Here is a 17,874-nt window from a genome sequence, read left to right as displayed (position 1 = left end):
AATCTCTGCTTTGTAGCTACAGACTGCAATACACAGGGTAACACTGGCTCAGACAGCAGTGCCTGTGCTCTGTGGAAGTGCCCTGAAAAACAAAGGGGTCCAGCCCTTGTTAGACGCTATTACTATGTATTTGCCTTCACCTGAAGAGCGCAACTATGAATTTCTGTAAGTGTGCAAGTTTCTTTATTATAATCTTACAACCTTGAAAAAACAGGTAGCAAATAGGTCTTTTTCACAAAGAGTAGTTGAATCACCATTTTTTGAATAACACTGGGGAAGAATATCATTGAAAATAATATAATATAGAGCCATAGTAATTTTTACTTGAAAGGGACATTTGTTATTATACCTTGTAACCATCTGTGTTTACAGACGGAGCTAAGAATATGGACTTTTGCTGTCTAAAAGTATGCGTTGACCCTGCCATCTTAAAAAAAAATACTGAGGACATTGGATAAATATTCTGTAGATATATGTATATTTATTCTAGATGTCAAGATTTTTTATAAGCTCCAAATATTTTGTACCTGTAAAGAAAGGTACATTGTTTTACTCCTGTTGTCACTAACAGCTTTGTATTTAGTAATAAATCCTCTCAAATGTGAGTGAGTGCAAAATGGCAGACAAAAGTAGATTTTAGTCATTTTAACATTAATCACTCTCTCTCTCAACTGGAGAGGCATTACAGTGAAGTGAGTAGGAGCATGGGCTCTGGACTACCTGGATTTACATCCCAGCTCTTCCAAGTTGCTTAACCTCTCATCTGTGAAATGCAAAGAATAGGACCCCTCGTAGGATTGTTGTATCAAATGAGTTAATATTTATAAAGCATATGGAACATTGCCTAGTATATTGTAAGCGCTCTGTATAAGTATTTGTTAAATAAAGTTAAAAACTGGAAGAAATAGGAATAAGATTGGAGAATTTCTATAGTAGAATTGTCTAACCTACTTTGAGTCGTGGACTCCCTTGAAACTAATGAAAATACGGAGCTTTTCCTCAGAAAAATGTACTTGTACATAAAAGTTGGCAATTTCAAAGGGATTCAAACTTTCCGTAACCTATCAATGAACACCAATTTAAGTTCATCATTCTGTAAGAATGTTGGCATGTAAACATGTTCAAGTTTGTAGTGCCAATTTATATGGTTATGTAACTAGAGAGAGAGGGCGGGTAGCTTAAAAGCAATAATTGAAAAGTACCCATTTGTTTACCCTGTACAGGTTTTTTGAGAAGTGGTGTGATGTTCCTAGGTATATTTTTTGAGGAGGGAACTCTTGGCAATGAAATTATTTGTGACTAAAGGTCATATTTGGAAGAGAATCCATTATTTTTACTTTTGAGGAATTAATGGTAAGATCTCTATTAAATAAGTTAATTCAATGGAGGAAGAGAGGTACATAGTACTGACATTATTAAATTGGCCTGGGCAGCTAAACTACAGATATGAAGGATCTTTGGAGGACATCAGGGTAAAGTTGGTACAGTGATTATGATCTGATCTATATATGTGTGTGTATTTAAATATAGGAAATGTATTTTAAAGACTTTTCTGGAATGTCTCCTTAATTTTATAGGCAGTGGTATAAGGGCGACTTATGTGCACTGGCATTTAAAGTTCTCCATGACAAGCAGCGAGGACCGCTGGTTTTTATGCGCATTTATTCAGGCATGATAAAACCCCAGTTAGCCATCCATAATATTAATGGAAACTGCACGTAAGTAGAAGCTTAGGTTATTTTCTATAACAGCACTCATTTCTTTAGAAAAAACTTTTGCTAATATAAATCATGGTTTTACAGGGAGAGAATAAGTCGTCTGCTTTTGCCATTTGCTGACCAACATGTAGAAATCCCTTCACTGACTGCTGGTAACATTGCTTTGACTGTTGGGCTTAAACATGTAAGTGATCATATGGTTTCTCTAGGAAATAACAGCTTATATGTTTAAAAGTAGATGTTTTATAATAACAAAAACCGTAAACAATCCAAATATCCATCAATAGTGGAATAATGAATATTGTAGCATATTCATCAACATAGTTGACTCTCCTACTTGAATAGAAAGAAAAATAAATTACAGAAGAAAATTAACAGTACAGATTGTATTCGTATAAAGTTCAAATCCAAGTAAAATAATAAACTATTCATGGATACATACATATATTTTAAGTTTATATGAAATACTGCATTATTCCCATTGGATTTTTCTCCTACCTTGATCACTGCAGACAATTTGATCTAACCTCATAAGCAATCAGGTATAATAACTGAAGATATTTTGCCAGTGAAGGCTCCATGAGGGCAAGGATTTTTGTCTCTTTTCCTCTCTATTCTTAGTTCTTAGAGTTCTTAGACGAGTGCATTTAGGCATTCCATGACTTCTGTGGGATGAATGGATGAAAATACTTAATGCTGTCTGTATACCGGGGTGCCAAAAGAATGTTACAACTGGACACTTTGGTCAGCATTGCTCAAGCAGTAGTTCGCCATAATCAGAAGTGTCTGGACGCTGATGGTAACCACTTTGAGCACCTCTTATAATTGCAGAAGTCAAATGTGACTTGAATTCATATTTTGTTATCAGTATATATTGAGAATTACAATTTTAATGGAATTTTCCTTTCTTAAAATGTGTATACATTTAAATGGCACCCTCTGTATATGATTTTGGTGGGTTAAAACTAAGGATATTTCACTTATATATGGATTAAGTCAAATACGGTTTCTTATTGCAATTTGGTATATTTGGCATTTAGGATAAACATTGTTACTTTTAACATTTTAAACTCTTTATAATTAATTGCAAGATTTAAGATCTGTTAGCAAAAAATTCCTACAGTCTAGAAATTGGATTTCTAGCATTGCAGTGTCCTCTCTCTGTCTATGTGAAGACAGGAACTCCTTGTACGTATTTGGAGGAGTTACAAAAATCCGTTTGAATTACTGCTTCATCAGAAATATCTTCACAGAGAAGGAAACTGACACAACTTCATAATATAAAAGTTTAAAAGTGAAATTTTACTTTTAAAAAATAATGAGTCTACAAGGACGCCATCAGTTTTACATGGTCAAAAGTATTGTGGTTAATTGCATTAATAGAGGATTTTCTGCAAAATACTAATAAACAATTGGTGATAAAACACTATAATCGACTTCTACCTAACCTGTCTTTATATTATTGAAAATTTAGGAAGGAACATTTGTTAATCCAAATGAATTTTGGATATGTAGAGTGTGTGTGTGTGTGTGTGTGTGTGTGTGTGTGTATTAGAATTTATTACAGCAGTATTTTGGATAGCATTCTTATATAAGTTAAATTAGCTTTATTTGTGCAAAGTTATAATGAGCTTTATGAATTTGTCTCTTTTTTAAGTACTGTGAAAAGAAAGTGCTACATTAAATTTTTTCTTATTTCATGGTTCTTGGTAGAAGCTGGGTGTTTGCCAACAGCCTGTTTTATTCCAAGTTGTCTTGTTCTCTCGCAGACTGCTACTGGAGACACCCTGGTCTCATCCAAGTCCAGCGCGCTAGCTGCAGCTCGTCGAGCCGAAAGGGAGGGAGAAAAGAAGCAAAGACAAAACAGTGAAGCAGAGAGACTTTTATTGGCTGGGGTGGAGATTCCAGAACCTGTTTTCTTCTGTACCATAGAACCCCCTTCTGTGTCTAAGCAGCCAGGTACAAATAGTCTTGGTGTATCGATTAATTAGTGCTCTGATAAGTTAGATAACATAGTTGCATTAGACCCTTAAAGTATTTCTTATGTGATTGAGTTTAATTTTACCAGAATTTATTGGTAAGTATTTCTTGTGATTAGTGTAGCTTTTTTTTTTTTTTTTTTTAAGATTTTTTATTGGGGAAGGGGAACAGGGCTTTATTGGGGAACAGTGTGCAATTTCAGGACTTTTTTTCCAAGTCAAGTTGTTGTCTTTTCAATCTTAGTTGTGGAGGGTTCTGTTCAGCTTCAAGTTGTTCTATCAGTCTTAGTTGTGGAGGGCGCAGCTCAGCCCCAGGTCCAGTTGCCGTTGCTAGTTGCGGGGGGCACAGCCCACCATCCCTTGCGGGAGTCGAACCGGCAACCTTGTGGTTGAGAGGATGCGCTCCAACCAACTGAGCCATCTGGGAGCTTAGCGGCAGCTCAGCTCAAGGTGCCGTGTTCAATTTTAGTTGCAGGGGGCGCTGCCCACCATCCCTTGCGGGACTCGAGGAATTGAACTGGCAACCTTGTGGTTGAGAGCCCGCGCTCCAACCAACTGAGCCATCCGGGAGGTAGCTCAGCTCAAGGTGCCATGTTCAATCTTAGTTGCAGGGGGCAGAGCCCACCATCCCTTGTGGGACTCGAGGATTTGAACTGGCAACCTTGTGGTTGGGAGCCCACTGGCCCATGTGGGAATCGAACCGGCAGCCTTCGGAGTTAGGAGCACGGAGCTCTAACTGCCTGAGCCACCGGGCCAGCCCAGTGTAGCTTTTTTTTTAAGATGTTTTGATTCTTACAAGCTTCTTTCATGTTTTTCTTTTCTTATATCTTGGCCGTTTTTCTCATATCGTATTCTTCCTTACTCTTGTTCTTGTGGTGCTACATATCTATGGGATTCTAAGTAATTGACCTCAGAAATGCCCTTCCAGTACGTTAGATTAGACAGTAGCCAATTCATAACTGGTTCAATTTCTCATCATCATTTATAAGATTGACACTTTTCCTTGTTTTCTAGCTTAACCTTTAGAACTCAATGAAGACATTTATATACCATGGTTTATGTCATTTGATCTTTTTGAGTGTTACATACTTTGTTCTTTCGCATATTCTCTCAGTTCTTTAGTGGCTTTTCATTACTTACAGCACAAACCCAAACTCTTTAGTATGGTACTATAAAGATTCATGATTTCAGCTATTTCATTTCCAATTAGATTTGGTTAAATACAGCAGGAAACTCCCAAATAACAGTTGCTTTAATGACAGAAGTTTATTTCTCTCTCATAATGTATGCCTTGAGTTGGTAGCCCGGGGATTAGAGGATGGGTCCACAATGTCATCGGGCACCCACGCTCCAATCTTCTGTCCTGCAGAGCTCCTGTCCTTAGTCATCTCATGATGGCTGCTGGAGCCTTGGGCATCACGTAGGAGTTCCTGGCAGCAGAAAGGAGTAAGGGGGAAAAAGAAGATGTACCCCTTTCCCTTTTAAGATTTGTTAGCTATGTGGCTACCCACTTGCAAAGGAGTACGGTAAATGCAGTCTGTCAGCTAAGCAGCATGAGGATAGAGTGGAAGGCTACTAGTGGTCTCTGAGACCAGCTTTCTGCTTGGCTTCATTTCTTGAAACTTCTCCTTGGTCTGAATCCTCTTCATTCACCGAAACAAAAATAAAAACAGTAACTACTCACATCTTACACTGCCATAATAAAGTTCTGATTTCCTGATGATGCCATGCTCTTTTATATTGCTGTTTCTTTTTCTTCTCTCTTGTGTTATGATGACACCCCTGAATTCATCTGCTTGGAAGACGTTTATTCATTAGGTCTCAATTCAAGCATCACCTCTTTTTGAAACTCTCACTGAATTCCTCTATAGGTTGTTAAAGGACAAACCTTCCAGATCTAGAGGTGGCATGAGAAGCCTTTTTCTCCCCCCGTGAAACAAGTTGGACTCACAGATTATGGAAAAACACAGGCAACCTTTTTTGTTTCCCATGTGTTTTTGAGTACCTAGTGGGAAAGAAAGGAAGATTCCTAGCCAAGTAGCTTGGGGTTCCAGTTCCTCATCTCTTCAGCTGGAGTGAACATGAAAGAAATCTGAGTACAGGTATAAGACAGCCCCCAAGTACTGAAGGAAGCTGGATCTTTTCTGTCCAGTTGGTAAAGTTATAGCATTTAAATTAAAACAGGTGAAGAGGCAGTTTTCTTGTTGCTATAAGATGCCCTAAGGCTCGTCTTGACTCTGGAAAAGGATCAGAAGACATGAATGTGGCACCCAGTTACATCAGGGTTGACTGAGCAACTTCTATCAAGGTCTCAAGGTTTGCCAGGCACTTAAGGGGTTGCCCAAGCAAAATAACCTGTGAGTTCTTTTAAATATATTTGAAAGTCATTTCTTATTTCAAAGGTAGTATGGGCACCTAAATTCAGATTGCAGGATTGCAGTTAAATTGCACTAGCCAATTTAAAATTTAGGCCTCAATCCTTTAACGATTACTTTAGGAGAAAAGTTTAGAATCCAAAGAAAGTCTAATTAATGGGCATTAGCTTTGGGGTCCTAGGCCCCAGAGAGTAGAGGACTTCCCAGAGCCTCCCTTACTCAGACTTCCTGGAAGCAGATCCACATAACCTTTTCTGTATTCTTCCATTGTCCTTCCATTACTTACTTGATGGTCCTACTATACCACTTGACACCCTGTGTTATAATGCTGTGTTTTCACCCCAGTAAGCTCCTGAAAGATAGATTCTTTATAAATATTTTTGAATGAACTTGTTTATTTTAGAATGAAATTACTGTCTTTTCATTCCAAAAGTCACAAAGTGACATAAGCATTGTTACTTTCTTTGAGTATCTGTAGATGCTTAAAGATAAATATTATCTAAAATAATGGCTCCTAACCTCGGATGTGCATATACGTCTCCTGAGGTTCTTGTTAAATGTGAATTCCGATTCAGTCTGGAACCTGAGCCTCTATTTCTAACAAGCTCTGTTGACGCCAGTGTTGCTGGTCCTTAGACCCAACTTTGGAATATCGAGTCTAGAACAGCACTGTTCAATAGAAATGCATGATCCACATATGTAACTTAAAATTTTCTTACAGCCATATTAAAAAAAGTTAAGCTGGCAAAATTAACTTAAATAATATATTTTACTTAACCTAGTATATCAAAAATATTATATCAACATGTAATCAGTAGAAAAAATTACTGAAAAATTTTACCCTTTTTTTTCATATAAAGTTTTTGAAGCCTGGTGGTATTTTATACTTATAGCACATTCAATTTGAACTAGTAACACCTATCACAGATGGCTAGTAGCTACCATTGGACAGTGCAGGTCTAGAAGGCCTGGTTTATATACCTAAGAACACTTTAAATGTGTGATAAGGTTCATTAATCCATTGCGGAGCTCTTCAGCTACATTTTATATAAAGTCTGTGGAACTTCTAACATCTTCTATAAAGACACAGGGTGTACTTATCAGTTAATTGATTGTATTACAGTATCACCTTACTTGAGATGGCATACTTAATGCAAGTAATATTCTTATTTCCTCTTTGGTTATGGTAATTCATCATAGAGTGATCACATTAGCATCTCTTTATTCATGATGTAATTTATCTTCCTTTTGCCAGTTTCTCATGATTGCTTGTGTTCCTGGAGGCATTTTGCCTTTTTGTCAGCTCTTTGATTGATCTTTGCGAAACATGATCAGATGATTTTCCTGACTCAGAACCATTCAGTGGCTTCCCCATGCAAATCCCAACTCCTCACCATGGCCTATGAGGCCTTGCTTGATGTGATCCCTGCCACTCATCTACCTCCTCACCTGAGGCTTCCCTTCCTTCTTCCCACCAGTATCCAGCTACACTGGCCTTTTTCCTTTTCCAGGAGCAAACCTTTTCTTCCACAGCTATTTCCTTTCTTTTTCTTCATGATTTTGCTTACAAGGTCATTCTTTTTTTGTGTGTCTTTACCTAAATCATCCTGGAGAGGCCTTCCCAGATCACCCAATCTCAAGTCACCTCCCATCACTTGTTTTATCATCTTTTTTTATTCTCCACAAAACAGTTACGGCTGTTTGAAATTTTCTTTTTCAAAATGTGTTTGCTTATACATCTATTTTCCCCACATATGGTACATATGGTACATTATCTAAAAAATGAAATACAAAGATAACAGTTATTGTTTATCTCCTAGATTTGGATCATGCATTGAAGTGCCTTCAGCGTGAAGATCCCAGTTTGAAAGTGAGGCTAGATCCTGACTCTGGGCAAGTAGGTATATTATTACCAATCACTGATTATTATTATTATTATGTTGACTGTCAAGCTAAATAAACAAATTCTCCTTTATTCCTCAAAATAAACATACCTCACTTATATAAATTACTGTCCAACATTTCGACCTTCCAGAAGTTAGCATTTTGTGACATTTTCAAATGAGGTTCACCCCAAGACAAAGCCCTGAGCCTCTTGTGCTAAGGCTTATAGAAGCAGCATACTAAAGGGAGGATGCAAGGTGCTTTTAATGACAACGATACACATAAATGGGTGAGAATTGATAGATTACTACCTACCCATGTGGGAGGAAACAGAGTTCTAAAGTAGGTACAAACTGGGCTGTATATTATAGCACAGGAGAATAGATGTTCAGTCTACATCTTCCTTTTAGGAAGGCAGGGTAAATTTACATAAGATTTTAGAAAAAATTCCTTAAACAGATTAAAAATTTGGGGCCCCCAGATGGCTCAGTTGGTTAGAACGCGAGCTCTGAACAGCAGGGCTGCTGATTCGATTCCCACTTGGGCCAGTGAGCTGCGCCCTCCACAACTAGATTGAAGGACAATGACCTGGAGCTGATGGGCCCTGCAGAAACACTCTTGTTCCCCAATATTCCCCAATAAAAATTAAAAAAAAGATTAAAAATTTGTCTTTATAAGGATAAACTGATTTAGTTAATCTGGAAAATACAGGGTACTTTATTTTCCCAAATGCCAGCTAAATGAGTAGTAATTTAGTTTAATTGACCCTGAATGCTACAAGAACTTTATTATTTAAAAAATGCCAATACATATTTTTTAAATAGCAAATAACACCCAAGTGTACAAAGTGAAGAAAGTTTCCCTTTCTGTCTCTTAATCCTATTCTACACAGGTAACCACTGAAAACTTGGTGAATGCTCTTTCACTCTTTTTCAAACATCCACTCTTCTGCTGTGCTATATTATAAAACGGTATACTTTTTCCAAATATATAATGTATAGATATATAACAAGTCACTCTATTTGTATTATTCTACAGCTTGCTTTTTTCAAATAATTTACTTCTTTAAGGTATAACAGTCATACACCAAGTAATTTTTTTTCTTTTTTGTTCCTTACAATTATAGTTTTATTACAGCAAAAAGGATACAAATTAGAACCAGCCAAAGGAAAACACACACGGCACAGTTCTAAGTGAGAAGCTTTGTGCATCCTCAGGGATGTGTTACCCTCCTGGTAGAAGATTGCCAACAAAGGAGGCTCACCTGGGCCTTTGGTGTCGAGTTTTTATTGGGGCTCAGTCACATACTGCCTATATGGTTGACCTTTGTCCCATAGGAGTTCTCTACGTTGGAACTGATATGGTTATTCCAAAGCCCGCATCATAAATCACATTGTTAGACAGTTTGGTGGACAAAGTCCCCAGGCAAGCAAAGACACTTTCTATCAGTCAGCATCCTGGCCTAAAGATAATTTTCCAATTGCTGAGAGCAAGGGCCAGATCTCTCTTTGGGTAAATTCTTCACAGGTAGCATATGAGCAAGATGGAACAAATATGGAATCCTTGCACTATTTCTTCTACACAAAGACCTTCTTCAGGTACAATGGTTATAGTTGCTTTAAAAAAAAAAAAAAGCATGTCTTGATTGGTTTTGATACAAATTTGGGTGTTTTAGCAAGGACCCAAAATAACATTGGTTCATAGAAAATAAAAGTCAATTTCTCTGTCACATAAAAGTCTAAGCTAGTCTGGAAATTTTGACTGCCTACAAAGCTGTAAGGTACCCAGGACGGTTGGGAAATACCCATGTGGTTGGGAATGTTTGGGAGAAAGGTTATTTTACCCCGTTCATAAGATGTTGCCCTCATCCACATGTTTTGAGACAGTTGCCTATATCTTCATTAAGAGAAGGGATTTTCTCTTTTCTTAAAGGCGTAACATAGACATTGCTGGCATCAATTATACTCATGTTCCACTGGCCAGAACTTAGCTGTGTGGTTGGGAAGTGTAGTCTTAGCTAAATGCCACTTGCCCAGCTGATAATTCAACTATCATGGAATAAGGAGAGAGTGGCCTAGTAATCCACTTTTGACTTATTATTCCAATCAGAAAAGTTAAAAAAAACAGTGATGTAGGAGCCAAAAAAATTGCAAAAAAAACTTTCTAATTAATGAAAAATAACACATTGATATTATACCTTTATACAGTATTTTGTGTAAATCTAATTTTTCCTTGATCTTTGTTTTATTTTCTTTTTTAACCAGACTGTCCTGTGTGGTATGGGGGAGTTACATATTGAGATTATTCATGACCGAATCAAGAGGGAATATGGACTGGAAACCTATCTAGGGCCTCTCCAGGTGGCATACCGAGAGACTATCTTAAATTCAGTTCGTGCCACAGGTGAAAAAATAGAACATTTAGAATTTGCTGTTTTTGTTTCTCTCTCTTTCTTTCTCTCTCTCAAGGATGTTTTCTCAGTATCTTTTAGTTGCATAAAGCACTAATGTCTTCCATTAGTGGGGACAGGTTTTATGTGTGTGTTTTCTTGTTTCTTAGGATCTTTTTGTTTTGTTTTAAATAGCCCTATTCTATTACTATTCATATTTACTGGATGAGCCATTCAATCAAGCAAATGTGCTTTTTTAGTGGCCATGGGATAGAATAAACCATTGAAGTAGATGGCTCATCCCTATCCTTACTACCAGAATGAGTATAAGAATTTGAAGTTGACGTTATTTTTATTCTATAAAGTGAGAGGAAAATAATTTTCACTGTTTAATAAATATAGTTATCAATACCAATTGTATTCTTGAGAAAGGGCAGTTTTTAAATTTCTGTTCCAAAATGTAAGAATTCATGGTTAATAGTTTTAATTTGGTTCCCTTAAGCAAAAGAACGTGACATTATTGCTTTTCCCCTCAAGGAGAAAACATAGATAGGTTTTTAAAAAAATACTATAGAGAAAAGATGTTTAGGATAACCAGGTGCTTTTAAGCAACTCAGTGATTTGTAAAAAGGTCAGGTGGCTACTTTTCACTGAAATTTGAAAAACTAAACAAATAGAATTTAGGAGCAAATGAAGGAAGATCTCTGTTTCTGGACTTTGTATATGGAAAAATTAAAAATGCTGGGAAAATATAAGTAACATCTTTTAAATTAATGTCTGAACTGATTGGAACATAATGGAAATTTCCAGAGGTAAAAAGGAAGCTAAGACAGGAATCTCAGAAAGTAAGTCAGCACCAAAGCCACTAAGCTATTCTGGAGGAATCTGCAGTCATTTCTAACCTAGTACTTGGTGGCCACATCCTCATGGAAATAATTAACTAGGAAAGTCTTCTCCAGAAACAAGTGAGAATCTGTAACCACAGACTTCTGATAGGGTTTTTCATGGAGTCAGTGTGACCTGCAAAATTCCTAACCAGGAAGAATTTAGTGTAATATCTTCCTTGGAGCACAGAATATAAAAAAATAAGTGCTACTATATGCCCTAAAACAAAACAAAACCCGAAAACTTTATGAAAGGCAAACCTTCAAATTTGGGGGAGAAAATATAGAAACGTCTTAGTAACCAGGATAGGGTTGGACTTATATAACACCAGAAGCTGAAACCATGAAGTAAGATGGCTACATTCGGTATTATTAAAATTAAAAATTTGTGTATAGAATATACTATAAAGAAAGCAAAAAGACATACCAAAAGCTGAGAGAAGGAAGATATTTGCATCATATAAACTGACAAAATATTAGTACCCAGACTATCTAAAGAACTTCTAAAGATCAGTAAAAACATGGCAAACAAGTAGAAAAGTGAGCAAAAAAAGGTTAAACAGGTATTTCAGAAAAGAGGATACCCGAAAGGCCCATGAACATGTTGAAAGATTTTCAGTCTCAGTAACGATTAGGATCATGCCAGTTAAAAGTGTGAGATGCCATTTTACACCAACAAAATTGGCAAGAATTGAAATCTGACAATGCCGAGAATTGGTGAGGTGTTGAGCATTGAAAACTTATAAAAACTTCTGGTGAAAGTATAAATTGTACAACCACTATGAAAACAGTTTGGTAACTTCTTGTGAAGTTGACCCTGTGCGGACCTTACTACTTAGCGTTACACTCCTAGGTGCATGCTGTAGAGAAACACTTAGACATGTGCATTGGGAGACAGATATAAGAATCTTCATAATAGCGTTGTAATAAAAGAAAACGAAATAGAAAAAACAGGTCAAATATGTGTGTACAGAAGAATGGATAAATAAATTGTACCGTGTTCATGGAATACTATATCGCAGTGAAAAAGAATGCACTTATATCAACGTGTCAGCTCATATGATCCACAGATGTGTAGCCAAAAAAGCAAGTTGCAGAATATATACAATATAATAACATTCAAAATGAAGCAGAAGTAAACTATATTGTTTGGGGGTACATGCATGTGTTATAACTCTAAAGAAAAACATAATGATTAAATATAATGTGACAGTCGTTGCAGAAGGTTTCTAGATTACTGTGTAATCGTTCTGTTTCTTTAGTAATTTTATGTTTCCTGAATGTTCATTTTATTTTTAGCTTATGCATATATTTATAAGTGTAAAATATTCATAATATAAAACTGAGCTCGAAAAGGACTTATGAAGAGGAATTGTGGACTGTAATTAATTCTAAGTTTTGAATTTGGACCATGAGTCACTGCATTACATGGTCACTTACATAAATACAGCGTAGTTGTGTTTTAGTAAAATACTACAGATTCGTGAAAGCTGTTGGTTGTTAGCTAATGAGAGATACTATTTTCAATTTTACAAAAAGACATTTCATTAGCTTTTTGGAAAGCATAAATATTAAATGTATATATTACTAGAAGAATATATGAAATTTAACCGTTTATGGATTGTCAGAGTTGAAATCCTTTTAATTTTCCTTAGATGACCTTTTGTACTCTACATGTTTTACTTTTAAACAAAACATTTGTAATTAAAAGAATTTCAGTCATACAAGAGATGTTTCAAAAAATTTGAATGTAATCTGCATATCAAAATTTGTGTGATCATCTGCCTCAAAGCATCTTAACACTAAAGCAGTATTACCTTGCATTCAGAGCAGGTTTTTAACAGGGATAAACATGGAAGCAGATGCTTTCTTGGTAGAACTACTTACTTTGACATTTTTATACTGTATTTGGTGCCACTCATATTTTTTCCCACTTTATCTTCTGTTAGACCTTGAAGTTGTTGATTGTAAATTTGCCAGTTGTGGCACCTTCATACCCCGGAACAAATGTCTGAGGTACCATATTCAATTTGTTTACAGATACCTTAGATAGAACTTTAGGAGACAAACGGCATCTTGTGACTGTGGAAGTGGAAGCAAAGCCGATTGAAGCGTCATCTGGTGCGCCAGTTATTGAGTATGCCGACAGTGTTAGTGAAGACATTTGGAAGGCCTCCCAAGAGGCCATTGAAAATGGAATTCACAGTGCATGCCTCCAAGGTGAGGTACTTGGGTAAGAGTATGACTGTCACACTCAACCATTGAGTCACTCCTAATATTACAGATTATTTCAGTCTTTTTCTAACTTGGGTAGAGTTTTCTCCCTATCTCTTCCCATTATGTATATGTTATACCTTTTATGATTGTCCCATAGTCCTTGGTCTGTTGTTTTTTTTTCAGTCTTTTGTTCACTTTGGTTTTCCGTTTTGGAGGTTTCTACTGATAAATAACTCAGAGACTCTTTCCTTAGCTGTCTCTAGTCTACTTATAAGCCTATCAGAGGCATTCTTAATTTTTGTTGCAGTGTCTTTTACCTCTATCTGGAATTTCTTTTTGGTTCTTTCCTAGGACTTACATCTCTCTGCTTTTATTGCCCATCTGTTCTTGCGTGCTGTCTACTTTATCTGTTGGAGCCTTTGTCATATTAATCATAGTTGTTTTACATCCCTGGTCTGATCATTCCAACATTCCTGCCATGTCTGGTCGTGATGCTTATTCTGTCTACTCAGATTGTGCATTTTGCCTTGTAACTTTTTCTTGATAGCCAGACATGATGTACTGGGTAAAAGGAATGGCTGAAAACAGGCCTTTAGTAATGTGGTGAGGTGTGGGGGATGGAGAAGCGTTCAGTAGTCCTAGGATTAGGCCTCAGTCTTCTCGTGAGTCTGTGCCTCTGGACTGTGAACTGTACAAACGTTCCTCAGTTTTTCTCACTCCCTAGGCGGCACAGGATGGCTAGAGTGGACTAGAGTAGGGCACTTCCCCCAGGTCAGTTAGGCTTTGATGATGGTGCCCCTGGAGGTTAGGCTGTAGTTAACTAGTTTCCCCTGGGGAAAGGCCTGTTAAGGACAGAGTGTTCTGAAGTACTGTTTTCAATCCCAAGTTGGTTGAATCTGTGGGTGTGAAACCAATGGATATGAAGGGCCAAGTTTTTGGGGATTCAAAAGTTCTACATGGATTTTCATCGGCTCGGGTTGGTTCCCCTAATCCCCTACGTTGTTTAAAGGTCAGCTGTATTTCAGAATGTTTTTTTCTTTCCCCTGCTAGAAGCACAGGGATACTTTTGTCTGATATTTACTATGAGAACCTACTTGAGCTTCTGGAGGTAAATCTCACAAAATTGTGCCCCCGGCCCCCTCCCCCCAATGACTGGGTCCCCCTAGTTTTTAAATCTCAGAGTTGTTCACACTGAGTCTCCAACAATTTATCAATTATAGTTCAGCTTTTCCTACCCTGACACTGGCTCCCAGGGTGTTTTCTGCTCCAGGAAGCTGTGTGTTCGCCTCTTTCTCCAGTCTTGGGGGCAGTGGTTTGCCCTTTGTCCTCCCCTCTCTAATAAATCTAAGAAGAGTTGATTTTTCAGTCTGTTCTACTTTTTACCTGTTGTCAGGACAAAGTGATGACTTCCCAGCTCCTTACATGTGGAACTAGAAACCAGAAGTCCTCTCCCTATTTCTTTACACTTCTCAGTTGTTTCTTCACACAACTCAGTTGTTCCTCAGTTGCATATCGAGTCTTCATACAAATTTTTCCCCCTTGCTTAGGACCATTGCTTGGATCCCCAATTCAGGATGTGGCAATTACTTTACATTCACTGATAATTCATCCTGGTACCTCCTCAACTATGATTTCTGCCTGTGTCTCAAGATGTGTACAAAAGGTACAGAACTATCGTAATACTTTATGCGTTAAGGTGACTCTCCTAACAGTGATGTACCACTGGCCCGCAGACAGCTGTGCTTGTAGGGCCTGGCCTTGTGTTTATGCTTCCTGAGACTTAGAGTCAGCAAGAGTTTTTACCATGGAGAATCTTTAATTTCTTAGTCACTAGGTTTTTATCTAAGAAATTACTGTTTAACATAGATAGCTATGAAATATCCTCTGATTTTGGCAAATAGGCAAGTTTCCTTACGTGGCAACTCTGCTTTCCCCATCCCAGACACACCATTAGAAACAAGCTTGGTAGGTTTGAGTAGAGGACATTTCTGGGGTCAGTTTGGCCCAAGATGAACTATAATATAAAGGACATTGAAAATCTAATATTGGTTCCAATTTTAGAGTTCCTGTTTATTCAAATAAGATTAATCAAGACTCGCTGAATAACAGATTCAGGATAAGCATTTTCCCTTCTCAAAGCATCAGGCAATCTGGTCGTCTTGGCATAGTTCTCTGGGGGTATGTCCTGGAGTGTCTTGCCCCAGTACCTGCCAGAGCTAGATGAATGCCAGGACCTTCTTGTACTGAAAGATGATTCCGTGCATTCCTCTCAGTGTGGGAATGTGCTCATTCTGTAGGTGACTGGTTTTGCCAGTTATTGAGTACGCCGACTGTTAGTGAAGACATTTTGAAGGCCATTAAAACACTTGCTTTTATAATCATCTTCTGATATTTTGCCCTGTGAGATCTCATTTTCTATAGTCTTATTTGAATCTATAATTTTAAAATTAAATACCCTAAGCCCCTGACTTAAGAAGGCTGAACTTAGTGTCTCTTTCATGAGTTTAGATTCATACGTAGTTTTTTTATTAAAAAAAACACTATACTTTCAAAATTATTGAAGTAGTATTTCCCTAAGTATATATTATAGTTAGAAATACCACCTGTAGTCATGATTAAATTGTTGAAAACATTTACCTTCCAGTAATTTTTGGAGTTTCTCCTGAAATTGGTTTTAATATTGAAGTAACGGTAACCTGAAACATGATGTAATGTTTCTAAAATAACTGCAAGCCCCAGTATATTGGCCAGTCTTTCAAAATCTAATATGCCTTCTAAAAAATAAAATCTGAGTATTTCTGAGTTGGTTAGCCTTTTTATTAAGAGTATACTAGAGAATAATAATTAACTTTATGAGGGCTTACATTTACTCTTTAGGTTTAATTCATTACTTGAAATGAAATACTCCTAATGGAATTACTCCAGCCTTTGTCAATCTTCATCTAGTGGGGAAGCTTCTCTCTACTTATGAGAAGTTAATGATGCTTCATGTATTTATTTAGCTATCTGTGTTATGCTCACAGTGCACCGATGGACATATAGGATGTATATGTTTTTCTTGACTTTTAGGAGCTTATGACTTAAAATGGAATTAAATATAGCCAAATAGCCAAAATATTAGATAGAAGCTGACAAGCAGGAGATTGGGCAGGATTTTTGGAAAGAAGTTAATATTTGTGATGATTTGATGAGCTGTGATGATTTGAAGAATTTGGGCACAGTGGAGACAGGACATTAAAGAGTCCCCTTAGCTGTAGGTATCAGATGAAGGCAGGGGAGCAGTGAAAAATAGTGTTGGAAAAGTAAAATAGAGGCAGACTGTAGAGAAACTTTTAAAAAGTACATTTACAAGTCTGAGGTTGTTTTAAGAACAGTGATGAGTGAAGTTTTTGAAGAAGGCAGTATAATCATTAGAATACAGGAGGGATTGGAGTAGGGAAGAACTAGTCGAGGGACAGGGAAGGGACTAGGTGTGAGCTAGGACCATAAGCGTGGAAATGGAATAGGAATGGAAATTTTACAGCTTCTTGGGGAAAAGAAAGTCAAAGATGCATGTCCAGGTGAACTGAAGACTAGTGATGCCATCAGCAGAAACAGGAAAGAGCAGACAGAGTGTTTGGAAAAGGAAATGATGAGCTCAGTTTGGGGTAGGCGGGGTTGTTATAGGATGTTCAGACACTATCCCAGAGCAGGCCAACGGCCTACAAGGCTGGAGCACTCGGACACTGTGGGTTGGGTGGAGTTCAGTTTTTGAGGAAGCTACGTAGAAGTCTTTGAAGCTCTGCAATTAGACAGTTTCGCCAAGGAAACTGGGAGGAGAAAATAGGACTGAGGACAGCTCCATGAGCACAGAATGTTCTATTTAAGTTACATAGAATTCAGTCCTTCCCTTAGTGTTTTTCCTCTTAAGTGTTACCTTTTCCTACTCTATTATTTTGTTCTAAGAGACATGTGAAGTGGCACAAAACTTGCTCAGAACTAAAAAAATACAGAAAACATAAAGTTGTTTGCTGTTGACTATCATTATTTTTAATAACATTTTCATTCAAGGGCTATTAGATACATTGTCTACAGTTGTCCTTTCAGTTGATAATGAAGTTGAAGTGATTTTAAAGGTTTAGTTAGCTACGAGGAACTGAGATTGTTTTACTGAAATTTCTATGACAAAGAGAATATACTCTTGGTTTTACTAGTTGGCCATTTTTCATGGTTGTGAGAATAAGGGGCCAGGGGAGAAAGGAGGAGGAGATGAGGTATCAGGGACAGAAGGGTTAGAGACCCAGAGCCATTATTTGCCAGTGATGATGCCTCCATCTAAGGCCTTAGTAATAGTGCGGAGTAGTGGGTGGGAGCAGAAAGAAAGACGATCAGCCAAACCCAGGTAAAGGTGAGGGCACATTCCAGAGCCAAACTCTGTTATTTATCTGG

General features: G+C 37.4%; 1 protein-coding gene across 8 annotated transcripts in view; it reads left to right on the top strand.

Moving 5' to 3' along the window:
• GFM2 (GTP dependent ribosome recycling factor mitochondrial 2) overlaps window positions 1-17,874 on the top strand; it is an 80,596-nt gene that overhangs the window by 23,571 nt on the left and 39,151 nt on the right. For 7 of the 8 annotated variants that reach the window (XR_012495085.2, XR_012495084.2, XR_016020640.1 and 4 more), the window contains 8 exons: window positions 17-165; window positions 1,578-1,718; window positions 1,803-1,902; window positions 3,488-3,677; window positions 7,893-7,969; window positions 10,221-10,359; window positions 13,270-13,449; window positions 14,994-15,109. Coding sequence is in view for 5 of the 8 variants with exons in the window: in XM_019728122.3 (XP_019583681.3) it covers window positions 17-165; window positions 1,578-1,718; window positions 1,803-1,902; window positions 3,488-3,677; window positions 7,893-7,969; window positions 10,221-10,359; window positions 13,270-13,449; window positions 14,994-15,109 (1,092 nt within the window). In the remaining 3 variants the exon portion in view is untranslated. The remainder of the gene's footprint in view (window positions 1-16; window positions 166-1,577; window positions 1,719-1,802; window positions 1,903-3,487; window positions 3,678-7,892; window positions 7,970-10,220; window positions 10,360-13,269; window positions 13,450-14,993; window positions 15,110-17,874) is intronic. The other variant, XM_074328823.2, reaches the window with a different exon arrangement.

This window comes from Rhinolophus sinicus, chromosome 3 (assembly GCF_057876585.1).
Source record: "Rhinolophus sinicus isolate RSI-liver-muscle chromosome 3, RSI-T2T, whole genome shotgun sequence".
In the NCBI taxonomy this organism is placed as follows: domain Eukaryota; kingdom Metazoa; phylum Chordata; class Mammalia; order Chiroptera; family Rhinolophidae; genus Rhinolophus; species Rhinolophus sinicus.
Note: the sequence above shows the minus strand (reverse complement) of the source record. Positions and strands in the feature narration are given on the sequence as shown.